This window comes from Taurulus bubalis (genome assembly GCF_910589615.1).
Source record: "Taurulus bubalis genome assembly, chromosome: 11".
Taxonomy (NCBI): domain Eukaryota; kingdom Metazoa; phylum Chordata; class Actinopteri; order Perciformes; family Cottidae; genus Taurulus; species Taurulus bubalis.
In genome coordinates this window covers 28,031,804-28,059,754 of record NC_136599.1, presented here as the reverse complement: position 1 = coordinate 28,059,754, position 27,951 = coordinate 28,031,804, and the positions used below count along the sequence as shown (strand labels likewise).

Below are 27,951 nucleotides of genomic sequence, written 5' to 3'. Positions count from 1 at the left end.
CAACCCCTGACCTGATGTTGGCCTCTGAATGACTCTATGAGTTCCACATGGTGGTTTACAGAAAAAGAAAAAAGAGAGAGCACCGTTATCCGTTGTCGACATCAAGAGTATTTGAATCGGTCCTCTGTCCTGTGTTCTTTAGGTATTTTCCGTGAGGCGACCACAGACTTCACCGTGGATGCTCGTGCTCTCACACAGACCGGAGGTGACTACATCAAAGCCCTCATCAGCAACCCGTCTGGCAGCCGCACGGACGCCCTGATCGCCGACCTGGGAGATGGAACCTACAACGTAGAGTACACTCCGTACGAGGAGGGTGAGTTGGAACAGAAGAATGTGCGCAGCGTGTTTTAGGTTAGTTATTCTCTAACGCTGACCTCGTACTGTGTGAACGCCTCAGGCCCGCATAGTGTGGAGGTCTGCTACGATGGCTCTTCGGTACCCAAGAGTCCGTTCCGTGTCGCCGTCACTGAGGGCTGTGATCCAGCTCGCGTTCGTGTGCACGGTCCTGGCCTGAAAGGCGGCATCACCAACAAGCCCAACAAGTTCACTGTGGAGACCCGGTAAGTGAGACATTCACTCGAGTCCCTTTTCAACCGCAGGAACTTTCCCCAGGGACGAGGAACCAGGATCTAGGTTAAGTTCTGGGAACGTGTTACGCCCTAAAAAAACGTCTGGTAGTTGTTTCTGAAAGTACAGGAGCTTTCAGGGCTGATTAACAAACACACTCTGTGTACCAGCAGAAGTACTCAGACCAGGGGAGAGCTTTTTAGTGTTTGATAACATTAAAAGTAAAGTTAGGCTTTGCTGTCGGCTTCTCAATTCATTTCTTAAAAGACGGGTAAGAAAAAGTATATCAAAGAAAATATATTTTCATCAGTAAACACTATGCAGCAGTAAATGTCGTCGCTGGAGACAAAACCATTTAGTTTTTCCCATTTAGTCATGTTGCTTTTTCATACGTCAGCGGACTAATTTGACTAGTCTTTGCTATGGAAACACTGACAACAACTGAGAACCTTTTAGTTCCTTGAAAAGTAGTCCCGGGACTCAAATTACCGGGAGCTTTTTTGGTGAAAACTTTACTTTGGAACAGCTCAAAGTGGAAAAGGCAAATGTCACTGAAGTGTGTCCTGCTTGTATCTTTACTGCCAATCGTTTTCCCTCTGCAGAGGAGCTGGTACTGGTGGTCTTGGTCTGGCAATGGAGGGTCCATCAGAGGCCAAAATGTCCTGCACTGATAACAAGGACGGCAGCTGCAGTGTAGAGTACATCCCATACGAGACCGGCAAGTACAATCTCAACGTCACCTATGGAGGACAGCCCATCAAAGGTACGGGAAGCGGTGTCAAACAGACATTTCCATTTTACTGTCATGATGTTTAACGGTTTAAAGAATGGATATGAGTGAGTTAGTTTAGCACTGAAAAGACGACCGTTGTGTTCTGTTGTGTCTCTCAAAGTGTCGGTCTAAAGAGTCAGAGAGTCACAGCGCAGTTTTTACATTTGATCCTTTCAGCTTGCTAATCTGCAAGGACAGGTTGAAATAATGATTTTCTAACTCCTCTGAGGTTGTGCCTGCAGGTAGTCCGTTCTCGGTGCCAGTCAGTGACACCGTGGACAGTACCAAGGTGAAGTGCCAGGGTCCAGGCCTGGGGAACAATGTCAGAGCCAACGTCCCCCAGGCATTCACAGTGGACGCCTCCAAAGCTGGAGTCGCCCCACTGCAGGTCCGTGTCCAAGGACCCAAAGGTAAGTGTGTGTCCTCACGATTCTGCGGATCTCTATTCACGATTAAAGCTGGTATTTTATGACGGTCACATCCGCGGAGGTATTGAACTTCTTTTGTGTGTTTAGGTGTGGTGGAGCCAGTGGAAGTGGTGGACAACAGTGACCAGACTCACACAGTCAACTACGTTCCCACCAGAGAGGGACCTTATTCCATTAATGTGTTGTATGCTGACGAGGAGATCCCACGCAGGTAACGCACACAGAAGCACTTGAACGGGCACGTGTTGTCAAGCCGGAATGTTTGTGTTCATGCACCCTCTCATCCGTCCCTCTGTCAGCCCCTACAAGGTGAAGGTGCTCCCCACCCACGATGCCAGTAAGGTGCGTGCCAGCGGACCTGGCCTTAACACCACCGGGGTGCCCGCCTCTCTGCCCGTCGAGTTCACCATTGACGCCAAAGACGCGGGCGAGGGATTGCTGGCGGTTCAGATCACTGTGAGTGCCCGCATGTGATGCAAATTATGAAAAAACAATTACTTTGGTTAACTTTGGTCACTTTGGTCCCCACTGCAGGACCCGGAGGGGAAGCCGAAGAAGGCCAATATCCGTGACAACCATGACGGGACCTATCTGGTGTCCTACGTGCCGGACATGACTGGCAGATACACCATCCTCATTAAGTATGGAGGGGATGAGATCCCATACTCCCCCTACCGGATCAGGGCCCTGCCCACCGGAGACGCCAGCAAGTGTACTGTCACAGGTGTGTACAGGACGGTCAGACCACTGCTCAGAAAAATGAATTTATACATTTAGTTTTGACCTCGGAGAGGTGGCAATCATTTTAGATGTTTTACTTTGTTTTTTCAAGCCCAAAGTGACAATTATTGGATGAGAGCGTGAAGCTAGGTCCGGCCCCGCCAGGTACCGTTTGCATAAATGGTACTGGCGCTAGGCAAGGTGCATTTGTAATTCAGGACTGTGATATAAAACGGGATGCTAATCTTGGCTAGCAAAAAACAGGCTTAAAACAAAATGTACCTACCTTGAATTATTAACTCCATAGAGTGTCTTTTAGAACAACTTGAAACTAGAGATTGAGACATAAACTCATGTTTACAATGTTTACTGAGGGAATACATCAAGAGAAGTAGAGTCATTTATATAGACTTCTATACAACCAGAGGAGTCACCCCCTGGTGGTCAAGAGAGAGAATGCAGCTTAAACACATGAAGCATAGACTTCTATACAACCAGAGGAGTCGATTCATGAGAAGATTTATACCACTCTTATATCTGTCCTTTAAATATGGTGCTGAGGCTGCGACATGGTTAGCTTAGCATAAAGGGAAAACAGCTAGCTTCATTTAGTCCATACGAAACCCACAACCTCTGCTGTTTTTACACCTCAGTTCTTTTACAGATTAAACAACGAGTTAGAACATGTTAATTGTTGAACTTTAAAGGTTCTGGGAGGTGGACTTAGTTGACTGAGCTGAGCTAGCTGCTTGCCTGGTCCCACTTCCAGTCGTTATGCTATGCTAAGCTAAGTGGCTGATACTTAACTCTAGCTTCACATTTAGCGTCAGACGTGAGAGTGATATAAAAAAAGGAAATGCACATCTTAGATTGCAAAATGGTAATAAATCTATTGTGACATTATGTTGTGTTCTTATTCTTATTGTGTTCATTATGTTGTGTCCTCACGCTGTCCTCCTCAGTTACACTTCCTGCTGTACACACACACACACACACACACACACACACACACACACCCTCCCTGCTTCACACTCCACCATCACGTTTGTTTTCAGTGTTGGAGCACAGTTACTGCCCCCACCTCCCCACCCCCACCTGACTGTCTTTTATTTGTCACTTTTGTTTTCTCTCGCTCCCCTGCTTCTCACCGTTCCTTTTATCAGTCTCAATCGGCGGTCACGGTTTAGGTAAGACTATTGAACGACTTTGTAATGCAGAAGACCTGCTCTACCTCTTCTCTCTCTCTCCTGTCAGCATGGAGGATAGTGGCACCAGCTTTCAACATGATATCCCATTCTCTCTCTTTTTCTACCTCTCCTCCTATAGCTCTCTCCCAATGCCTTTTCTTCCACTCATCTCTTTTTCCATTTCCTCTGTCATAACTGTTTGTCTTCTTCTCCGACTCTCATTTTGGATTGGACAGACTAATGGACTAACCGAGGATGGCATGGTGGAATGTCTAATCCAGCTTTCAGTTCTACATGGGGAACTGTAGGATAATAACCAGTCATTGGTAACAAGACTAGATCTCATTCAGCTTTCAGCTTCATCGTGTGTGTGTGTGTGTGTGTGTGTGTGTGTGTGTGTGTGTGTGTGTGTGTGTGTGTGTGTGTGTGTGTGTGTGTGTGTGTGTGTGTGAGAGAGAGAGTCATCTCACCTCTGACCCTTTCTTCAGGAGCTGGCGTCGGCCCAACTATCCAGATCGGCGAGCAGACGGTCATCACTGTGGACGCCAAGGCGGCGGGCAAAGGGAAGGTGACCTGCAGCGTGTGCACGCCCGAGGGGGCGGAGCTCGACGTGGACGTGGTGGAGAACGAGGACGGGACGTTCGACATTTTTTACACGGCGCCGCAGCCTGGCGAGTATGTCATCTGCGTCCGCTTCGGAGGGGAGCACATCCCTAACAGTCCCTTCCAGGTCACGGTGAGTGCTGCGCGTCTGGACTTTTATTTACAGAGAGCACAGACGCTTCACCACCGACTGCCTAGTGGAGCTACATAACAAGAACAAGGCCGGGCTCTGTCAGGGGGAGCCGGGCTCTGTCAGGGGGAGCCGGGCTCTGTCAGGGGCAGCCGGGCTCTGTCAGGGGGAGCCGGGCTCTGTCAGGGGGAGCCGGGCTCTGTCAGGGGGAGCCGGGCTCTGTCAGGGGGTCAGGGGGAGCCGGGCTCTGTCAGGGGCAGCCGGGCTCTGTCAGGGGGAGCCGGGCTCTGTCAGGGGGAGCCGGGCTCTGTCAGGGGCAGCCGGGCTCTGTCAGGGGGAGCCGGGCTCTGTCAGGGGGAGCCGGGCTCTGTCAGGGGGTCAGGGGGAGCCGGGCTCTGTCAGGGGGAGCCGGGCTCTGTTGATGAGCCCGGCTGCCCAGGAAGAAGCTGTTGTTGTGGCGTGAGGTCTTGGTCCTGATGGACCGCAGCCTCCTGCCAGATGGGAGGGACTCTTCTGTTGAAGTGTTTGAATATACAGTAGCTTGTAATGTCTGTCATCATATTTTATGAATTCATTACAATAATGTTTTTATTGTGTTATAAATGTATTTTAAGGTGCTGTTAGATTCAGGCCTTCCTTTGTGTGCAGCAAGCCGGAGTGTAAATAGATATATATCCATTTGGACTTTTGGCCTCGACAACGCTCTGGAGTTGAGTGTTAGGAAGGTAAAGCAGTGGAAATATTTTTTTAGGTATCTAAAATACATCCACAGCAGTAATACAGTGAGTATGGAGAACAGCTCATACATTCCCTTTAAGCCATGGCAGTGGTCTAGAGCAATGCCTTCAGCTGGATATTGACCAGCAGGGTTTTTGACCGGACATGGAGATATACTAGGACTACAAACGGAGCCACCTACACACCGCTCCGTTTGTATGTGGTAGGACAGGGAGTGAGGGATGCTGCATGGACCAACGCTCCTTGATGCTGTTTCTATCCACAGAAGCTTCGTGATTGGGTCCAGACATTTTCTTATTCACTCTGACTGCTGTTTTATTTCCATCTGTTTGACCCTTTCCCTCCCCTACACCCCTCAGGCGCTGGAAGGAGCTCCATCAGACCAGCTCATGCAGCAGAGCCAAATGCCCCAGTACTACGCTCAACAGCCCTGGGTACTAGAACCTGCCTCCAGCCTCTCATCCCTCTCAGCTCAGCTTATTGTCTTCCTTTCTCTCCTCCACGTCATCATACCTCCTTTCCTCCGCCTGCATCAGTGTCTGCTGTCTCTCTTTGCAGGTGTTTCTACCTCTGAGGGGACTTCTTCTTCCTCCAGCTCATAAACAGGATCCCTTCAGCACATGGACAGTGCAACAGAGCTGCACAATAAAATAATAAAAACATCAAATGATATTCTTCTCCTGAGTGTTGCCGCGCCAAACGTGTGCACACCGATTGTTTTTAGCAGCATGGGAACTATTTCTCCTTCCAATTTAGGAATGAAACCTTTAGCATAAACCCTTGTGCAGCCTTGTTCAGCAGTGCTCCATGTCACCTCGCTCACCAGACAAAAGCCATTTTGAGAACGATCAATGTGGACATGTCCGCTGTTCCACATTTTAGAAAATGGCCCACTGTGCTTTGTCATCCTCCCTTGACCTTTCAGTGTTTTTGTCCTCATCTCGTCCTCTCTCGCAGTTTTGTGTCGGTGTCGTCCTCCTGACCATGACCACCGTTGTCATCTTTTCATCTCATGATTGTCTGTGTCGGTGTCTGGCCTCCTGACGTCTACTGTTACTGTGACCACGCCCTCTCCACGGGCTGTATGTCTGACCTCTGCCCTCTTGTCTCCCAGGCGACCGACAGACCGATGGGCATGAACGGCCTGGATGTGGCGGGGCTGAGGCCGTTTGACCTCGTCATCCCGTTCACCATCCAGAAGGGAGAGATCACGGGTAAGTCTGCTCTACGATGAGCACAGTCTTTAGCAAAGCTGTCGGCGCCTCACTGGTCACTGTGTGTCTGTCCTCTGATGAAGGGGAGGTCCGGATGCCATCGGGCAAAGTGGCCAAGCCCGACATCACAGACAACAAGGACGGCACTGTGACCGTCAAGTACGCTCCCACTGAGGCCGGTCTGCACGAGATGGACATCAAATACGACGGCATCCACATCCCTGGTACGACTTTGCAACGGGAACTAATCACATTGAGCGTGCATGAGAATCCTTCTTCTTCTCTCTGGTGTCATTCACAGGAAGTCCCTTACAGTTCTATGTGGACTACATGAACAGTGGCAATGTGAGTGCCTACGGGCCGGGCCTGATCCACGGGACCGTCAACAAGCCCGCAGTCTTCACTGTCAACACTAAAGATGCCGGGGAGGGTATGTACTGACTGTACTATACATGTTTCACCCTTTTACATTGCATTATTTTCTCCATTTCATCGATTTGTCTTTATTTTTTATTTATTTTGATGTGATCCAATGATTTTCAAGATATGCATTGGAAATCAACAGAAACTCCACAATTAAAAACAAATAAAGACTTAAATAGAAATAGAAACACAAGTATATAAGCATACATAGCATGATGAGAAAACAGTAACTCAATCCCACTAAACACGCTCTGCTCACATGGTGTCCTTGACAGGGGGTCTGTCTCTGGCCATCGAGGGTCCTTCCAAGGCAGACATCAGCTGTGTTGACAACCAGGACGGGACCTGCACCGTGTCTTACCTGCCGGTCCTGCCCGGAGACTACAGCATCCTGGTCAAATACAACGACAAGCACATCCCCGGCAGCCCCTTCTCTGCTAGGATTACTGGTAACGCCACCTGTCCCCAGGTCCTCCACTATGAACTGAAATACAAAGTCCATCATTTTGGCAACATTTTCACATTGACCAGATCTCTTTGTAACAACTTGAAAAAAAAAATACCACTTTAAAGGTGCAATGTGTTAGCTCTGGCCATATTCAATTCAATTCAGTTCAGTTTATTTTATATAGCCCAACATCACAAATACAAGTTTGCCTCAGAGGGCTTTACAATCTGTACACATGACATCCCTGTCCCGGGACCTCACATCGGATCAGGAAAAACTCCCCCAAAAAGATAGTAAAAACCCTTTCACAGGGAAAAAAAGGGAAGAAACCTGAGGGAGAGCAACAGAGGAGGATCCCTCTCCCCGGATGGACAGAAGAATAGATGTCATGTGGCCAGAATGAACAACGTAACAGAGTTACAGCACATTACATGAATAAGACAGAAATGATTCATATAATGAGTAGTATGCATATGAATTATTGGGTTATGGCCAAAAATGTGTCACAGTAAGCTTGGGCTGTGCGGTATACCGGTATGAATTTTTCATATACCGTGCACAACTGTTATCGCTCTTCAGCAAGCAGCAAACTATATTGTTCACAGCTCACCGCGGGGGGCGCAGCGGTCGGAGCTACTTAGGTATCATGGTTATAACTTCATAACAACAAATCATAACCCACAACTAACTCTTTAACAGGGTAAAACACCACAACGGTGTAATTTCATTACACCGCCGAACTGCATGCTGGGTACAGCTCGCCCACTATCACACCAAGAAGAAACTCTGTCCCACAAAAAAAACAGTCTGTTCTTCCTGTTTTTTTTCACCTACATTCCCCTGGGTCCTAAGTCCCTCCGTGTTTAGCTTCCTAACAGCCTCTATGTACCAACGTACAAACAGCTGCTCACCACTCGCAACAACGACGCCGACGGTCCTTTTCAAGCGTCAATGAATGAATGTGTTTACTCTGAAAAAAATACCGTGATAAACCGCCAGAATCATATAAAATACTGTGATATGAATTTTTGGCCATACCGCCCTGCCCTGCAGTGAGCATGATCACAGCAAAATCGAATCAGACCAATATGAAGAAATCTGCTCTCAAGGAGATATCACGGGAATGGAACGGACATACGAACCCAAAAACAAGAATTTGTTAATTTCTGGCGAGATCTTACACATTGCACCTTTTTAAACTAATGCCTGCCCAAAAGAAGAACTCCCTATTCCATTGGTTCCAAAGCTGGGGTCATGCTTTAACTCCTTTTGTTAGGCCCACTAGTTTTCCAAATACTGTTACCAGTTGATCAAATCAAGGTCTTCTCTGCTGAGTGGGTCCCTGCTGTGTCCTCAGGCGATGACTCCATGAGGATGTCCCAGCTGAAGGTGGGCTCAGCCGCAGACATCCCGCTGGACATCGGGGAGTTTGACCTCAGCCAGCTGACCGCCTCCCTGACCTCGCCCTCGGGCCGCGAGGAGCCCTGCCTGTTGAAGATGCTGCGTAACGGACTTGTTGGTTAGTGAGGTGTTGGTGGAACATGAGGCTCAGCTTCTTCATCCTTGTTTTAACCCTCTTCTTGCTTTTTGTATGCATCTGTCTGTCACAGGCATCTCGTTTGTTCCTAAGGAGATCGGAGAGCACTTTGTGAACATCAAGAAGAACGGTCGCCATATTCCCAGCAGCCCCATCTCTGTCATGATCAACCAATCGGAGATCGGCGACGCCAGCCGCGTGCGTGTGAGTGGACCAGGCCTGAACGAGGCCCGGACCTTTGAACCCGCTGAGTTCATCATCGACACTCGTGAAGCAGGTACGCCCTGGATAAAATAAAAATCGCTAAATTTCTGTCAGCCATCCAGATTTCATATTAATTGTGTTTCTTCCACACACACACACAGGCTATGGCGGCCTGAGCCTGTCCATTGAGGGGCCCAGCAAAGTGGACATCAACACTGAGGACCAGGAGGACGGCACCTGTAAGGTCACCTACTGCCCCACTGAACCAGGACATTACATCATCAACATCAAGTTTGCTGACCAACACGTTCCAGGTGCTTAAAGACAGACGGGGTCTGTCTATATGCTGCAATACGTTGTGTCCCAGTGCATCTGCTCAGTAACGCATCTGATGTTAGTATGGCAAGTCCAAACATTGTGTGTGTGTGTGTGTGTGTGTGTGTGTGTGTGTGTGTGTGTGTGTGTGTGTGTGTGTGTGTGTGTGTGTGTGTGTGTGTGTGTGTGTAGGGAGTGCTTTCACAGTGAAGGTAACGGGCGAGGGCAGGATGAAGGAGAGCATCACCAGGAAGAGGAGAGCAGCATCGGTCGCCAACGTCGGCAGCCAGTGTGATCTCAGCCTCAAGATTCCAGGTAATTGTGAGCTCATAATGCCTCTCTGTGGACATGGTGGCAGTCAAGCCTATTGGTCCAAATGAGTCATGGACACGACATCATATCTACACATCTCTACCAAATGTGGTTCGATTCGCACAAAGGCTCGCAGAATTCAAGCAAACATTGAGGGCAAAACTGTATGGAGCAAAAATCCCCAAAAGCTATTTTTTCCGACTTGGTCCAGCGATGTTGTGTAACAAATGTCATAACGATTGCTCAAAATGTGGAGGAGTAACAAAAAAACACAGAATTCTGCTACCGTGTTTCTTGGCCTCCATTAGCCTCCTAGCTTATGGAGGCTAATTTTAGCTTTACTTTGATTTCTGACAGCTGTGTTCTTCTACAACGTTCCGTTGTCAATCAAAGTTCAAAGGTACATGGCCCCACTTCATGTGTTTTCAATGACCCAAACCTCTCCAGAGATCAGCATAGCGGACATGACGGCCCAGGTGACGAGCCCGTCTGGCCAGGTCCACAAGGCGGACATCATGGAGGGAGAGAACAACACCTACTGCATTCGCTTCATCCCCACGGAGACCGGCGTGCACACCGTGTGTGTGAAGTACAACGGCGTGCACGTGCCCGGCAGCCCGTTCCAGTTCACCGTCGGCCCCCTGGGAGAGGGCGGGGCTCACAAGGTCCGGGCCGGAGGGCCGGGCCTGGAGAGGGCAGAAGCAGGAGTGCCAGGTTGGTGTGGGGGCTGGGTTGTTGGTCTGTGTGTGTCCTTCTACACGCGTACCTGATTGTGTGTTGTGCGTAGCTGAGTTCAGCATCTGGACGAGGGAGGCCGGCGCCGGAGGTCTCAGTATTGCTGTGGAGGGGCCGAGCAAGGCCGAAATTGCCTTTGAGGACCGCAAGGACGGGTCCAGTGGCGTGTCCTACATCGTGCAGGAGCCCGGTGAGAGATGAGAGTGACTTTTCTCTTCAGCGCGGGTTTTCACATTCTCTTTGACCTTGTTGCCCTAAATGTTTAATGTGTGCCGAGGAGGCGTGCCACTGGTTTGGTGTTGGTGTGACTGTTTTAGTTTCTGACTGACGACCGTTTTCCTGTAGGAGACTACGAGGTGTCGATCCGTTTCAACGACGAGCACATCCCCGACAGCCCCTTCATCGTCCCCGTGGCTTCGCCGTCCGATGACGCTCGGCGCCTCACTGTTGCCAGTCTTCAGGTGAGGCTCTGAGACATGCACACATCCGTGTGCACACACGCAGGCCACAGCACAGCCTACCATGCAGCAGCAACAGCAATAGATATATCTTCTGCGTTCGTATGTGGACTTGGTAACAATTTTACAGGTTGTAACGGTTTCAAGTTAAGTATAAAACAGATTGCCTAACCGCTGCTGCTGCATTGTTAGGCAGTGCAAGGGCTTCTGGGATACTAGAGGACTGTGTGTGTTTCTCGTGCCTCATTCTAAAGGCTGCCAACAGCCTCCCACCTCTAAAAGGGACACAGGGCGCTAAAGGGTTAAAGAGGTCTGACATGGGCTCTTGTTCCTCTCTGTCTCTCTCCTTTCAAAATGTGACTTTCTCGTCATGTTCATTTACCACAATAATTTCATTTTTTTTATCTTGCATGAATTTTCATCCATTTCTTTCTTCCCCTGTTGGAACTGGGCCTCCGTACAACGCTGACTTTTATACATCAGCAGCATCTTCACCTACATACAGACTGTTCTTATGCTGCGTTCACACCAAACGCGGCAGTTTACTCGCTCGACAATAAAAGGGTGTTTACGCCGAAGGCGCCAAAGGGGGGCGTGGCTTATCTCCGTTGCTTCTCTCCATGAAAAGAGCTTTCATTTCCGCTATCGACCATGGAATAAATAGCCACTAGTTCTGCTTTATACTTGTTGTGGAAGTCCCAAAAACGTCGAAACATCCAACTCGTGTTTGGGTTCATGACATCATCCGTAGCCGCACACAGCTCGGTGAATTTCACCGACTCCTCCAGGAAATAACCACTAGTTCTGTCTTATACTTGTTGTGTAAATTCCACATACGTGGGAACATCAAACTCCATGGTGTCTGGGTCAGAATATTATCCGTAGTCCCTCAACGCTGATTGGCTGACACAACTTTGGAGTTGGGATATTTCAACTTGCGCGAATTCGCGCCGCGTCCTTAGCTCTGTTCGCGCCGCCTCAAACGCGTCTATCGCACCGCGAAAAAAAAGCTATTTCACAACCTATCAACCTGTGCATTGACTTTGCATGTAATCTGGTCGCGCGTCAAATTCGCGCCGCGTTTGGTGTGAACGCAGCATTACACTTCCAAACACACTCACAGATAAACTGGCCCAACTGGCTCCTTCTCACAAAAGTAAAGTCACCTTTTCTATCTCTGTTCTTTCTCTTTGACAAATCCCTGCTCTCTTCTGCACAGCCCTCCTCTTTAGCCTTGTTAGCAACCTCCAGGTAAGCTGAACCGTAGCACATGTTGTCTGAATACACACTGTGGGGATCACGATGCCTTCAAGCGGACAGAATTGAGTAAGCCGGTTCTGGTGTTCGGCAGGCTGTTAAATAAAGATGATGCAGTGTTGAGTGTGTCAGTTTGTGTTGTTGAGCAGGAGTCGGGTTTGAAGGTGAACCAGCCGGCGTCGTTTGCCGTCAGCCTGAACGGAGCGAAGGGGGCGATCGACGCAAAGGTCCACAGCCCATCTGGAGCTCTGGAGGAGTGCTGCGTCACTGAGGTAGACCAAGGTAACCACAGGGATGGGTTCCAGAGTCCTCTGGAGCACACTGAGGTGACCTTTGATGCATGGCTGGGCATGAGAACCGGTTTTCATGTGCCTTCCTGTGTGTCTAGATAAGTACGCAGTCCGGTTCATCCCCAGAGAGAACGGCCTCTATCTGATTGATGTGAAGTTCAATGGAAGTCACATCCCTGGTAGTCCATTTAAGATCCGAGTAGGAGAAACGGGCCAGGCCGGAGACCCTGGGATGGTGTCTGCCTACGGGACCGGACTGGAGGGAGGCACCACAGGTAACGTACGGCCCTCTCAGTCCTACTAAACCTTGCATTGGTCTCCATCCACGCCTCAAACCTCCTCTCGTTGGCCTCCAGGAGCTGCGTGTGAATTTGTGGTGAACACAAGCAAGGCGGGCCCTGGCGCTTTAGCCGTGACCATCGACGGGCCCTCCAAGGTGAAGATGGACTGTGTGGAGTGCCCCGAGGGCTACAGGGTCACATACACCCCAATGGCTCCTGGCAACTATCTGATTTCCATCAAATACGGCGGCCCGTACCACATTGTCGGAAGCCCCTTCAAGGCCAAGATCACTGGTGAGCAACGTGTTTATTTCTCTACAGTGAGCTCCAAACTGAATGTAAATGCTCCTGAGATCAACTTCTACTTTCGCCTCCATCTCCCAGGTTCCAAACTAGTGTCCAGCCACAGTATGCACGAGACCTCTTCTGTCATGGTCGACCCTGTGACCCGGGCCATCAGCTGTTCTCAGCAGGGAGCTCCCACCAAGTCAGATGCCAGCAAGGTCATGGCCAAGGGCCCGGGCCTGACCAAGGCCTTCATCGGTCAGAAGAACAGCTTCAGTGTCGACTGCAGCAAAGCAGGTGTGTGTCATTGTGACGTCAGAAGTGCGATTCTTCTTTTTCACCTCAACAAGAAATACATCTGGCCAATGGAGGGAGTTCTAGGCTGACCATAGAAACATGTATCATCACTTTTTCATTTTCTACAGAAAATGCCAACTCCAATGTGAGTTGGCAGGCAGAAGTTAAAGAAAAACTTAATCTGACTTAAGTCAGTTAACTTTTTTACCCTTCTGATTTGTTCCTCTGATTGACCTCTCCTTCATCTCGTGGTCCATGCTACTACTCATATAATGAAATGAATTATATGATATGAATGATATATCATATTGATGTAATGTGCTGTAGCTCTGTTACGTTGTTCATTCTGGTCACATGACATCTATTCTTCTGTCCATCCGGGGAGAGGGATCCTCCTCTGTTGCTCTATGAAGGTTCTTCCTGTTTTCCCTGTGAAAGGGTGTTTTCTATTATTTGGGGAGTTTTTTCTGATCCGATGTGAGGTCCTGGGACAGGGATGTCGTAGGTGTACAGATTACAATCTGTACACCCTCCGAGGATAATTTGTGATGTGGGGCTATACAAACTGAATTGAATTGATTCTCCGTGGCAACGCCGGCTGAGGCTCATGGGTATTGTGATATTAAACATGAGAGAGTTGAATCTCCCTCAATTGTCTCTCCCGACTCCCTTACAGTCAAGATGGGGGGAAAATATAACAAAAACAGGAGTTGTTCATCTCGTATGGTGGATCATAATAATACCCATATTGGGTATAGAATTAATCTGCAGATGCTCCGGTTCAACATGAGACCAAAACTGTCAATATGTCAGTTTTTGAGCCACAACAAAGGCAACAAACTAGGTAAGGCTTTTTTTCTTTTTTGCCTAGCCAATTACCCGGTTGAAGCGGTTGTTGACCACCTGAGACCACAGTTAAGAGGAGGAATTAGTCAGCAGTCAATGACGGTATAAACAGTGCATGGAATAGTGCCTCAACCATGAGAGCATGCAGTCATAAATGAGCACAAAAAAGATGAGGCTGATGGGTCCAGTAGTATAAGAGAATAGCTGTGGACAGACAGACACACCCACACACACACACACACACACACCCACACAAGGCCATGCGCATGATCTCCCCACAGGCCTAGGCCTGGTGGGTACAACAGTTGAAGCTGCCGTCGTACTCACTGCTCTCCCTGTCCACAGGTCGGAACATGCTCCTGGTGGGTGTGGATGGGCCCAAGGTCCCCTGTGAGGAGATCCTCGTGAAACATTTGGGCAACCGCTTGTACAACGTGAGCTACCAGCTCAAAGAGAAGGGCGAGTACATCCTGGTGGTCAAGTGGGGAGACGAGCACATCCCCGGTAGCCCCTACCACATTACTGTCTAACAGCCAGCTCCACGGCCACAGACCCAAACCACTGTTTAACGCAACTGAAGTCTATCTAGTCTAACGATCATTGTTTACAACTCAAGTCCCTCTCGTGTTACAAATTAAGATTTCTGGCTTTTTTTTGTGTCTTATAACTATTTAACCAACTAGAAAACAAAGTCTTGCTTCAGTGTTTACCCTCAGCCAGATTTCTATGTTTTACCACCATATTTTAGTCCTGAATCTCCCAAAGATGAATGCATGGACACATATTGCTCTTTCTGATCAATTTCCTCGATCCTTGTTTTATTCTTCTGCCGAATCGCATCATTCAGTACATTTAGGGAGGAAAAAGATGCTTTTTTTGTATTACATAGTCAGTCAAAGGCGTGAGTTAGCATTAGCATATGTGTCTGAACAAGTGTACAATGATAGGATAGCTTAGCGTAGCAGCCCGCTGATCCCATTGGAAGGATGGTTACGGTTTACACTGGAGGAGCTCCGCTTGCATTCAGAAACAGTGGATTTTGTTTTAAATGAACAGTCGCAGGACTTGAACCGAAGTAATGGGCCTTCTTGACCCGCGTGAGAACACACATGTGACGCGAGGTCTTGAATTGTCCGTATAAAAGTCTGATGAACTGTTGCTTACAACTGCGAGTGCTCAGCATGGTTCAGCCCACTGCAGCACATGGTTTCATGACGCTCTTTAACGAATCCGGCGGTTTGACCTGCTGCTTCAGGCACTGCTGTTCTTAAAGCTGTAGTATGGATTAGAATAGGGAAGTAATAAAGGAGTGACGATGTGAGCAGGAGAAAGACACATTGCACAGTAGCTTACTGGTGGTTTGTCACACGTACTCTCAGCACCACTGCTGTTTTACTGGGACACAACATGTGATCTTCATGTTCATTAGGTTGTAAAACTCTTTTGCCACAGAAAGCGTCCGATTCAGCAGCAAACAGTGGCTTGTGGTGGTTCACCTTGAGTATGGGACTTTCTCATATACAACAAAAGGTTCTTAAAAAGGGAAGTTTCTAACGTTGTGCTGGACCGAAGGCTGAAGATGATGTTGTGGGTTTGTCACGTCCTGATCAACCAAAAAACAAGAGTGTTTGTATCTCGCCCCATTCAGCCGCCCCTCACCCCACCCCCACTCCCACCCCTTTGTCCTTCCAGCTCGCTTTGTGCATAGTCCATCTTTCAGAACAAAAAAATCTTGTCCTAAATAAAAAAGGCTTTAAAGCGTTTGTAAGACAGTATTTTGATACACAATAAAGTTGTCCAACTATTTTTTCTGTTGTTTTTGTGTTTTTAAACTTTGTTCACATTGAATGAAGATTCGAAACCATGACAAATGTAAAACCGCTGAATTCAATCAAATGTGTTTTAATCTAAATGTGCAGTTATTCCTCAGCACCCAGCGCTCGTGCTGTTAAGCTACGACCACAGAGTCTCAGGGAGTCTTGGGCCAACGCCCTTCCTGGAGAACTCCAACTCCTTATTAGGCCTGACTCCTGTTCTTCCTGCAGAGGGCGCTGCAGCACAGGGAACAGGCCAACCGTTTATGAAGCCTTTTGTTTTCATGACGTCAATTAGACCAACCGTATTAATGCCTCAGTTTTGAGGTAGGAGTAGTAGGTTTGTACACATTGTAATAAAGAAAAGTGCATAAATAAATAAGTCAAAAACCGCCCTTCAAGGCATTGTATATGATCATCGTCCTGGTGACTTTGTCTTGTTCTGACTCTTCTCATTCTTGAACTGGGATTTTTCATAAAAGTAATATTAATAAATGTCTGTAAATTAATGTTGAATGTTTCACATTGATCCCAAAATATTAAACATTAAAATGTTGTCTTTTGTGCCGGTAGAAAAAAATACACAGGATTCAGAAATATAATTTCTTTGGAAGTTGCTTTGTTGGATTAATTCAATGAATAATTTAAAAATGTAAATTTCTACTGTAGTTGGTGACACATTGTGTTATTAAAGAACCGTATTTCTTTCCAATAAGTATTTTCAAATTGAGTATTGCGGTTGAGCCCACCATGAGGATTGGTGGGGTTATGAAAAGTAATTAAGAGAGACCGTGTTAAAAGCCCACCTGCTGGCACGATGCCATTTATCAGGAAACCGATGATAACAAGTTTTAAAAAGGTGGTGTAGTTGCGCTGGGCGCGAGAGGCCCCTGTGAGGCCATATCCCACACCAGCCCCATGCCTCCCATGAGGCCCCACTGCCAGGGAATGGCTGTTTGCCAAGTGCTGTTGGCAGAACAATTTAAAGGTTTGCCTTTTTTTAAAGATTATGTTTGGTTGCTTTCTGCCTCTATTTTTTTAGAGTTGTAGCTGTAGAGACCGGGAAGGGGTCGAGATCTCTTTCCAAAAGAGAAGGAGTGTAAGACGTTAGCGTCTGCAGACATTTGTCAATAATGGCTAAATTTGGCTGTTGATTTATTAATTGATGTAGATTCCTCTTCATATGTGTCTCTGTATTTGACAACCCTCTGAGGAGAGAAGCAGATAGATGATGGAGATGTGAACACTGCACATATTCGACTGCATGAAACATAAATACAGTTCACTGTTTTTCTCTCTAATCAGTACATGTTTTATGATGGCAGGTGTGACGTGTTCTGTTTCTACTCGATACTAATCATGATTACTATCAATTAGCCTAATACTTCTAATCATAATGAATCTGGAGAGGAAGCTGCAGTGTTTGAGGTAATATGCATTTACATGTTTCAATGACTAATGCTGCGTTCACCAGCATAAGAGAGCAGTGTGGATCTATTCATGGGGCACTCTGTATAACTGTGCGCGTGCCCGTCGTCCGGCTGCTGCGCGGCTCCGCCTCGTCCTGCTCTCACGCGCATTCAACTCACCGCTCGCGTCCTTTTCAAAGGTGAGTGGCCGGATCTCCTTTCTGATCTATCAGTTCCTCTTGTTGGAACTGCTTATGTGTGTCGCTCGCGCCATGTTCTGTATACAAATAACAACAAACCGCCAAGATCTCTGTTCTTTTAAGTCGGCAGCATGTATAGCGAACAAAGTCTTGTAAGAGAAATGGGTTTGGCATCGAAGGGTTTTCTTTGACTTTGAAAAAGTGACATTCTAAATTAAAGCTGTGTGTTAATTGGTCGATATCTCCTCAACGCAATGAGATATCAAATACGTTTAAATTCAGCGTTGCTGTAGAGCAGGTGGAGATGGACATGTGTGAATTTTTTCAAGTCAAAAAAACATTCTGGGCGAGGGGCGTCGCTGGTCCAACTTCCAGGGGGCGCTAGTGTCATTGTTTTGACTCTAGCCTAGACTAGACTTTTTTTTTACGGCTATATCATACGTCTATTTTCACCAGGCCCGACAAGCGTTCCAAATTTGGTGAGTTTTCGAATATGACAAGTCCCCCAAAAAGCTTTCCAATGTGGAAAAATAAGAATCCTGGGAAAAAAAAAAAATAATACGGCAACTTCAATAGGGTCCAGTCGCTCGGACACTAACTATGTAAAGTAGTTTGCGCTCAGAAAGTTTTTCTTTGACGTTTTCTAGCCGGATTCCAGGCTGGCGGGAGCTTTACGAGGCTCCGCCCCTTTCTCCCTCTCCGATCTGTCTGTCTGTTAGCTGTCTGTCTGTCAGCTGTCTGTCTGTTAGCTGTCTGTCTGTCAGCTGTCTGTCTGTTTGCTGTCTGTCTGTATGTATGTATGTATGTATGTTAGCTGTCTGTCTATGTATGTATGTATGTTAGCTGTCTGTCTATGTATGTATGTATGTTAGCTGTCTGTATGTATGTATGTATGTATGTTAGCTGTCTGTCTATGTATGTATGTATGTTAGCTGTCTGTATGTATGTATGTATGTATGTTAGCTGTCTGTCTGTATGTATGTTAGCTGTCTGTCTGTATGTATGTTAGCTGTCTGTATGTATGTATGTATGTATGTTAGCTGTCTGTCTGTATGTATGTATGTCTGTATGTATGTTAGCTGTCTGTCTGTATGTATATATGTATGTATGTTAGCTGTCTGTCTGTATGTATGTTAGCTGTCTGTCTATGTATGTATGTATGTTAGCTGTCTGTCTATGTATGTATGTATGTTAGCTGTCTGTCTATGTATGTATGTATGTATGTATGTATGTTAGCTGTCTGTCTGTCTGTATGTATGTATGTTAGCTGTCTGTCTGTCTGTTAGCTGTCTGTATGTATGTATGTTAGCTGTCTGTCTGTCTGTCAGCTGTCTGTATGTATGTATGTATGTATGTTAGCTGTCTGTCTGTATGTATGTTAGCTGTCTGTATGTATGTATGTATGTATGTTAGCTGTCTGTCTGTATGTATATATGTATGTATGTTAGCTGTCTGTCTGTATGTATGTTAGCTGTCTGTCTATGTATGTATGTATGTATGTTAGCTGTCTGTCTATGTATGTATGTATGTTAGCTGTCTGTCTATGTATGTATGTATGTTAGCTGTCTGTCTATGTATGTATGTATGTATGTATGTATGTATGTTAGCTGTCTGTCTATGTATGTATGTATGTTAGCTGTCTGTCTATGTATGTATGTATGTTAGCTGTCTGTCTATGTATGTATGTATGTATGTATGTATGTTAGCTGTCTGTCTGTCTGTATGTATGTATGTTAGCTGTCTGTCTGTCTGTTAGCTGTCTGTCTGTATGTTAGCTGTATGTATGATAGCTGTCTGTCTGTATGTTAGCTGTCTGTCTGTTAGCTGTCTGTCTGTCTGTATGTTAGCTGTCTGTATGTTAGCTGTCTGTATGTTAGCTGTCTGTATGTTAGCTGTCTGTCTGTCTGTATGTATGTTAGCTGTCTGTATGTTAGCTGTCTGTCTGTCTGTCTGTATGTTAGCTGTCTGTCTGTATATTGGCTGTCTGTCTGTATATTCGCTGTCTGTCCTTATGTTTTTGTGACTGTCTGATCTGTCTCTTTTCATGTCCCCCAGATGTCTTTGAGTGAGAGAAGTGATGAGGAGATCAGCCAGCTGCTTGCTGAGTACGGCATCAGACATGGACCCATCGTGGGTAAGACAGGTCTCTACTTCATGAGTACGGCATCAGACATGGACCCATCGTGGGTAAGACAGGTCTCTACTTCATGAGTACGGCATCAGACATGGACCCATCGTGGGTAAGACAGGTCTCTACTTCATGAGTACGGCATCAGACATGGACCCATCGTGGGTAAGACAGGTCTCTACTTTATGAGTACGGCATCAGACATGGACCCATCGTGGGTAAGACAGGTCTCTACTTCATGAGTACGGCATCAGACATGGACCCATCGTGGGTAAGACAGGTCTCTACTTTATGAGTACGGCATCAGACATGGACCCATCGTGGGTAAGACAGGTCTCTACTTTATGAGTACGGCATCAGACATGGACCCATCGTGGGTAAGACAGGTCTCTACTTCATGAGTACGGCATCAGACATGGACCCATCGTGGGTAAGACAGGTCTCTACTTCATGAGTACGGCATCAGACATGGACCCATCGTGGGTAAGACAGGTCTCTACTTCATGAGTACGGCATCAGACATGGACCCATCGTGGGTAAGACAGGTCTCTACTTCATGAGTACGGCATCAGACATGGACCCATCGTGGGTAAGACAGGTCTCTACTTTATGAGTACGGCATCAGACATGGACCCATCGTGGGTAAGACAGGTCTCTACTTCATGAGTACGGCATCAGACATGGACCCATCGTGGGTAAGACAGGTCTCTACTTCATGAGTACGGCATCAGACATGGACCCATCGTGGGTAAGACAGGTCTCTACTTCATGAGTACGGCATCAGACATGGACCCATCGTGGGTAAGACAGGTCTCTACTTCATGAGTACGGCATCAGACATGGACCCATCGTGGGTAAGACAGGTCTCTACTTTATGAGTACGGCATCAGACATGGACCCATCGTGGGTAAGACAGGTCTCTACTTCATGAGTACGGCATCAGACATGGACCCATCGTGGGTAAGACAGGTCTCTACTTCATGAGTACGGCATCAGACATGGACCCATCGTGGGTAAGACAGGTCTCTACTTCATGAGTACGGCATCAGACATGGACCCATCGATTCACAAATGCAGAGGGGCTACAACTGAGATTAGGCTCAGGGGGGTTCAGGGCAATACTTAATTAAAATGATAGGCACCTTATTTATTTCATCTTTGTGTTTGCATCATTTGGGATTTGAATTATAGAAATACAGCACAGTAGCCTAAAAACATTAACAACATGTGGGTTGTACAATAATGTATTTATACAATAATACTATGTTTTAACACTCTAATTATGCCAGGTGTTGTTACATTGAACATATAGGTTCCACTGTCTGTATAAACTAAATAGAATATATATATATATATATATATATATATATATATATATATATATATATATATATATATTAGCATAATGCTAACCCTATCCTGGGCAAAGTGGACAGTACGTTCTCCTCCTCTCATCTCCATCACCTTCCCTCTCTCTTTTTCTCTCATTTTTTCCAGCACCTAGACGATGCACACAAGTCATATTTTGTATATTTTTGTCGACTGCGTTCAGGATATTGAAGCACTGTTAATGTGTTTGTGTGAACATAGACTCCACTCGGAAGCTGTATGAGAAGAAGCTGGAAGTGGCCTTTGCGAGCGCTCCAGTAGGCCCCTCGTCTGATAGGACCTACTACAGGGAGGAAGGTAGGCACTGCTCAGCCTGCTGTGTGTCACCTGCTTCATGTGTGGCTCTATACATGTCCGTGTAGAACCATCACGCAGCGACTTCTGAATTGTGTGTGTGTGTTTTATGGGTTTTGTTGTCAACAGACAACCAAACCCCAAAAATACATTCATGTCGACCCACTAGGAAAGTGCCAGTCCAGCCCGAGGGTGAGGGTTAAGTCGGGTGCCCACTCTAATGGGGCACCCTGGCTCCTGCTGTTCACTCTGAGACCTGTTCCACTGAAAACAACCGACCAGTCAATGTGTTGTTCGCAGCTGGTCTCCATGACGTCTGTGTACTGTGTCGGAGTCCCGCTCTCTGACTGAATATGAACAGGGCCTGTCTGTCTCACAATCAATCCTAGAATCCACTGTGACTCCCCATCACAGTGCTGCGCAGGTAAACGGCGTCGTCTTCATCAAAGAACCGGTCTGCAGCAGTGCGGTCAGGGTGTTCTTCTTGCTGATACTGTTTCTTACGTATCGTCTCCTTGGTACAAGGCTTTAGGAAATCCAACCTTGTCCGGATATGTCTGTGAAGAAACGGGTCAGCCGGGTCCAGTAGTGCAGTTAGGCGGAGTCCGATATTGCAACAGGAACAATGACATCTTGTCCTCAATGTTCAGTGAGCAGGCTCTTTCATACCTGCCTTGAACGTCTGAACATATCTCTCTGCCAGACCATTTGTTGCTGGATGTCCTGGTGCACTTGTGGTGTGCAGAATTCCATTCTGCTTGGCAAAAGTCTGGAACTCCTTTGATGTGAATGTGGTCGCATCGTCTGTCACAATTTGTTCAGGCGACCCGTAAGAGGCAAACAGTCTCCTGAGCCTGCTTGTTGCTTGAGAGGTGATCTGTGACACCACAAGTCTATGTGTAGTATCTTGCAGGACTCACAAATCTGTTCCACTTCCAAGTCAAGGTTCGTCCACCATACATATTCATACATATTCATACATATTCATACATATTCATACATATTCGCCAGAGTGAATCTGTTTTAACACAGCTCATCTTGGAGGGTACAATGACTCTGGTCCCCCATAGGACACAACCATGCTCTGTGGAAAACTCATTATTATTATTATTATTATTATTATTATTATTATTATTATTACTCATTATTAAAACTAATACAAACTCATTCAATTGAATGAATCACTTTAATTGAATTGCAAATGTTGTGAGATTTATTTTATTTAGGGAGGTGATGTCACAAACTATGACCAGAGACATTGGAAGCTTCATTTGAAAGCATGTAAAAAATAAATGAAATTAATTAGTGGTATTTAAGGGTGGACTGCTAAATTAAAAGTCATATTGATTCCCAACCTGAATACACTCCTCTTCCTTATTATGTCGCCCATGTTTTTGAACGTCTCCCCTGCCTGTTCTGAAGCTTCAGACTATTCTAAATCTGTTAGAATTACAAGCCAGTTTGTAAATATGAACCACAAACCACATCAGCGGGAGGTCTCACCTGCCATCTAGTGTTCACGCTTCATTTCTAAATGTTTATGTCAAAAAGGTACAAAATGTGCTCATGTGTCTTTTTTTCATTACAGCAGAGGAAATGACCTACATCACGTACCGCAGTCCGGTGAGTCCTGATGCGGTTTCCTGTGTTCCTCCAAGGTCCTCTGCTCCGTAAATGATCTCTCAAACTGTCCTGCTTTCATTCCCACAGGTTGGACAAGAGGCCGACATGTGAGCACACACACACACACACACACACACACACACACTCACACTCACACTCACTCACTCTCTATTACTTTCCAAACACATCAGATCTTGTTCAGGAACGCTTGACGCGAATGTGAACTGTTATCTGTGGTTGTGCTTGTTAGATCTGTACTCTGAGTAAATAAGACATCAAAGTAAAGAATGTGATTATGCTCAATTATTCGCAGTGTGAGTAAATATCCAACAAGGGTACAGGGACCAGACGTCCTGGTGTGTCCAGGATAGAGGGACCAGACGTCCTGGTGTGTCCAGGATAGAGGGACCAGACGTCCTGGTGTGTCCAGGATAGAGGGACCAGACGTCCTGATGTGTCCAGGATAGAGGGACCAGACGTCCTGGTGTGTCCAGGATAGAGGGACCAGACGTCGATGTAATTGAAGTCGTCGCATAATACTAATAATAATTCAATAGTTTCAAAGCAGCAAAACACGGTAACTCGGTAACCGCTGGGGCTCTGGCTGGTTGTGATGCTCTCAGCTGTTGGATCACTAGCGGCCCTACAGACGCCTTAACACACCTCCGAACCGGGTGTCTCTGTGTGTCAATCAATCAATGTGTAGTTGTCTCGACAGTACGGTAACTGTTAGCTTTCCTTTCCAGAGAGTTCTGAAAGAACCCAGCCATGTATTCTGCACACACTTTTCCATCACGCACAGTAACAATTATGAATTTAAGACACTTGTGCACACTCACAATTACCCAGAGTTTAGTATCAACCGGTATTTGACAATCATCGTTTACCAGTGTTGTTATTATCCCCTTTTCAAATGGCTAGCAAAGCGTGTGTGCTCTGTGCTGAAATGATTTCCCTCCATCCTGGTGGAAACACTGATGGTGAGTGCATGAACGTACGGAACACTGATGGGTTCTGGTTTGGGGGTTTGAAAATCACTACATTCTAACATGTCAACATCGGGATGCCAACTCTATGGTAATGGTAACATGATGGGAACATAAATGGCAGTACCAAGAAGTATAAAATGAAGTACCTAAATTTGCTTTGCTACGTGCCAACATTGGGGATTACTTTATTTTAGTGTTTTCAAAATGAAATTGAAGTGTAAAGTTTTCCTCCATTCAGGCTGAAACGAAGAGGCAACATGGAGCCAGATGAGGAAGCGGACCAAGAGCCGCAGTGAGTGTGTTGCATTAGCTAATCGTGTGTTTGAGCAAAATAGTTCATCACCAGGAGTAAACTCAACAGCAACACGGCCATCATCATCCTCCTCATCATCGGCCCAAAATCTCTAAACAAATCGCTCCACAACTTCTCCATCTGCATCGATGACCTCTGTTCCTGCCTCCACACACACATCTGTGACCTTGGGGCCACGTCAAGCACATCACAAGAACCACCTCCTTTCATCTTAAAAACATCGCTCGTCACGCCCCTCCCTCTCCTCCTCTGCCACAGAAAGACTCATCCTCGTCTTCATCACCTCTCGACTGGACTACTGCAACCGCATCTGTACGGCACATCCACCAAAACCATACATACTACAATACATCCAGAACTCAGCTGGCCGCCTGCTCCCCCACTCTTACCAGAGACCACATCACCCAGTCCTCCAGAGACCACATCACCCAGTCCTCCAGAGACCACATCACCCAGTCCTCCAGAGACCACATCACCCAGTCCACCAGAGAGACCACATCACCCCAGTCCACCAGAGACCACATCACCCCAGTCCACCAGAGACCACATCACCCAGTCCACCAGAGAGACCACATCACCCAGTCCACCAGAGAGACCACATCACCCCAGTCCACCAGAGAGACCACATCACCCAGTCCACCAGAGAGACCACATCACCCAGTCCTCCAGAGACCACATCACCCCAGTCCACCAGAGACCACATCACCCAGTCCCCCAGAGACCACATCACCCAGTCCTCCAGAGACCACATCACCCCAGTCCTCCAGAGAGACCACATCACCCAGTCCTCCAGAGACCACATCACCCAGTCCTCCAGAGACCACATCACCCAGTCCTCCAGAGACCACATCACCCAGTCCACCAGAGACCACATCACCCAGTCCTCCAGAGACCACATCACCCAGTCCTCCAGAGACCACATCACCCAGTCCTCCAGAGACCACATCACCCAGTCCTCCAGAGACCACATCACCCAGTCCTCCAGAGACCACATCACCCAGTCCTCCAGAGACCACATCACCCCAGTCCACCAGAGACCACATCACCCAGTCCACCAGAGAGACCACATCACCCAGTCCACCAGAGAGACCACATCACCCAGTCCACCAGAGAGACCACATCACCCAGTCCTCCAGAGACCACATCACCCAGTCCTCCAGAGAGACCACATCACCCAGTCCTCCAGAGACCACATCACCCAGTCCTCCAGAGAGACCACATCACCCCAGTCCACCAGAGAGACCACATCACCCCAGTCCACCAGAGAGACCACATCACCCCAGTCCACCAGAGACCACATCACCCAGTCCCCCAGAGACCACATCACCCCAGTCCTCCAGAGACCACATCACCCAGTCCTCCAGAGAGACCACATCACCCAGTCCTCCAGAGACCACATCACCCAGTCCTCCAGAGACCACATCACCCAGTCCTCCAGAGACCACATCACCCAGTCCACCAGAGACCACATCACCCAGTCCTCCAGAGACCACATCACCCAGTCCTCCAGAGACCACATCACCCAGTCCTCCAGAGACCACATCACCCAGTCCTCCAGAGACCACATCACCCAGTCCTCCAGAGACCACATCACCCAGTCCTCCAGAGACCACATCACCCCAGTCCACCAGAGACCACATCACCCAGTCCTCCAGAGACCACATCACCCAGTCCACCAGAGAGACCACATCACCCAGTCCACCAGAGAGACCACATCACCCAGTCCACCAGAGAGACCACATCACCCAGTCCACCAGAGAGACCACATCACCCAGTCCTCCAGAGACCACATCACCCAGTCCTCCAGAGAGACCACATCACCCAGTCCTCCAGAGACCACATCACCCAGTCCACCAGAGACCACATCACCCAGTCCTCCAGAGACCACATCACCCAGTCCTCCAGAGACCACATCACCCAGTCCTCCAGAGACCACATCACCCAGTCCTCCAGAGACCACATCACCCAGTCCTCCAGAGACCACATCACCCCAGTCCACCAGAGAGACCACATCACCCCAGTCCACCAGAGACCACATCACCCCAGTCCACCAGAGAGACCACATCACCCAGTCCTCCAGAGACCACATCACCCCAGTCCACCAGAGAGACCACATCACCCCAGTCCTCCAGAGACCACATCACCCAGTCCCCCAGAGACCACATCACCCCAGTCCTCCAGAGACCACATCACCCAGTCCTCCAGAGAGACCACATCACCCAGTCCTCCAGAGACCACATCACCCAGTCCTCCAGAGACCACATCACCCAGTCCTCCAGAGACCACATCACCCAGTCCTCCAGAGACCACATCACCCAGTCCTCCAGAGACCACATCACCCAGTCCTCCAGAGACCACATCACCCAGTCCTCCAGAGACCACATCACCCAGTCCTCCAGAGACCACATCACCCAGTCCACCAGAGACCACATCACCCAGTCCACCAGAGACCACATCACCCAGTCCTCCAGAGACTATGTTTTTGTTTCTTACTGTTTACTTGTTTTATATTGTTGTTGCTTCTATTGTTTGTCTTTATCATGTAAAGTGCCTTGAGTACTTTTTAAAGTGCTATACAAATAACATTTATTATTATTATTATTATTATTATTATTATTAATAATAATAAATATTCTCTCCCGTGCTTCAGGCCCCCTGTCCAGATGGCCAACAGAACAGCCAATCACAGCGCAGGTCGATCCCGGGAGCTGGACCGCCGGTCCGGAGGCTGCGTGTGGACAGTGATCCGGCTGCTGCTGCTAGCTGTGTTAGCAGCAGCCCTCTACTACTTCTACTGCCATGTGATGAAGAGTGAAGAGAGTCTCTAACATGCAGTGATCTGATTGGTTGTGAGGATGTCCATCAGCAGGGAGAACACACAGTTTGACCACATTCCATCAACTTTTAAACGCTCTCTGTTTCTTAGTGTCACCATGTCAGTGAAATGAACACAACCAGACAAATTAGCCAAAACCTGATCATCAGCGTTGCCCCAATTATATTATATTATATTTAGCAAGAGCTCCCTTGTTGTCCAAAAACTGTTAAATTCAAGTCAGTGAGTGAACATGAAAACACACCATGTAGTTTATTTTGAATGTGTCTTACTGCACTGCTGAAAATAGCCCCCAATAAATGCCCTATTTCCTCCTGTTTTAGTAAAGACATTTTTGAGCCAGTAAAGAGTTCCTTCTCCAGTAGGAACAAGTGGGCCTGATGAGTTTTGTTTTGTTTCATGGGGTTTATTGACAATAAGAGAAATAAGGAATACTGCTCGCCTCTCGTTTCATTGTTGTCCTTTATGTGGACTTTTTACATTTGATTTGATGATGTCATGAAGCACAACAGGCTGAGAACATCTGTCCTCGTCACGTCCAGACTAAAACCAAAGGCTGTTGTCTGAAATGAACTAAAGTTCATGAAATGTTAATGAGGTGGAAGTAGGAGTATGAACAGAATAGTACAAGTATCCAGACATACAACACAGTCAAATATTCAATTCAGTTCAGTTTATTTTGTATAGCCCAACATCACCTCGCATCAGATCAGGAAAAACTCCCCAATAAAGATAGTAAAATTGCTTTCACAGGGGAAAAAAGGAAGAAGCCTCCAGGAGAGCAACAGAGGAGGATCCAATCAGGATGGACCGAAGCAATAGATGTCATGTGACCAGAATGAATAACGTAACAGAGTTACAGCACGTTACATGAATATGACTTTAAAATTATTCATATAATGAGTA

The 27,951-nt window shown here is 47.2% G+C and overlaps 2 protein-coding genes across 3 annotated transcripts in view; both read left to right on the top strand.

Annotated features, from left to right (window-relative positions):
- flna (filamin A, alpha (actin binding protein 280)) overlaps positions 1 to 15,856 on the top strand; it is a 39,291-nt gene extending 23,435 nt beyond the window's left edge. Inside the window, exons 23-48 of one of the 2 annotated variants that reach the window (XM_079225981.1) lie at positions 143 to 316; positions 401 to 563; positions 1,173 to 1,333; positions 1,585 to 1,752; positions 1,858 to 1,981; positions 2,070 to 2,226; positions 2,305 to 2,494; positions 3,654 to 3,677; positions 4,166 to 4,413; positions 5,508 to 5,582; positions 6,263 to 6,362; positions 6,446 to 6,586; positions 6,664 to 6,792; positions 7,061 to 7,234; positions 8,591 to 8,752; positions 8,844 to 9,047; positions 9,136 to 9,288; positions 9,482 to 9,604; positions 10,049 to 10,315; positions 10,389 to 10,526; positions 10,682 to 10,797; positions 12,201 to 12,333; positions 12,440 to 12,616; positions 12,698 to 12,916; positions 13,007 to 13,204; positions 14,396 to 15,856. In XM_079225981.1, coding sequence (XP_079082107.1) covers positions 143 to 316; positions 401 to 563; positions 1,173 to 1,333; positions 1,585 to 1,752; positions 1,858 to 1,981; positions 2,070 to 2,226; positions 2,305 to 2,494; positions 3,654 to 3,677; positions 4,166 to 4,413; positions 5,508 to 5,582; positions 6,263 to 6,362; positions 6,446 to 6,586; positions 6,664 to 6,792; positions 7,061 to 7,234; positions 8,591 to 8,752; positions 8,844 to 9,047; positions 9,136 to 9,288; positions 9,482 to 9,604; positions 10,049 to 10,315; positions 10,389 to 10,526; positions 10,682 to 10,797; positions 12,201 to 12,333; positions 12,440 to 12,616; positions 12,698 to 12,916; positions 13,007 to 13,204; positions 14,396 to 14,580 — 4,103 coding nt within the window. In that variant the 3' untranslated portion in view covers positions 14,581 to 15,856. The remainder of the gene's footprint in view (positions 1 to 142; positions 317 to 400; positions 564 to 1,172; positions 1,334 to 1,584; positions 1,753 to 1,857; positions 1,982 to 2,069; positions 2,227 to 2,304; positions 2,495 to 3,653; positions 3,678 to 4,165; positions 4,414 to 5,507; positions 5,583 to 6,262; positions 6,363 to 6,445; positions 6,587 to 6,663; positions 6,793 to 7,060; positions 7,235 to 8,590; positions 8,753 to 8,843; positions 9,048 to 9,135; positions 9,289 to 9,481; positions 9,605 to 10,048; positions 10,316 to 10,388; positions 10,527 to 10,681; positions 10,798 to 12,200; positions 12,334 to 12,439; positions 12,617 to 12,697; positions 12,917 to 13,006; positions 13,205 to 14,395) is intronic. The other variant, XM_079225982.1, reaches the window with a different exon arrangement.
- A 3,672-nt stretch (positions 15,857 to 19,528) lies between these two features.
- Positions 19,529 to 27,426, top strand: emd (emerin; the record flags this gene model as incomplete). Its single annotated transcript, XM_079226174.1, has 6 exons — positions 19,529 to 19,607; positions 21,192 to 21,287; positions 22,873 to 22,907; positions 22,995 to 23,014; positions 24,135 to 24,188; positions 26,860 to 27,426. The coding sequence occupies 6 exons, from the start codon at positions 19,529 to 19,531 to the stop codon at positions 27,035 to 27,037; spliced, it is 462 nt and encodes a 153-aa protein (XP_079082300.1). The 3' UTR covers positions 27,038 to 27,426.
- Between the last annotated feature and the right edge of the window lie 525 nt (positions 27,427 to 27,951).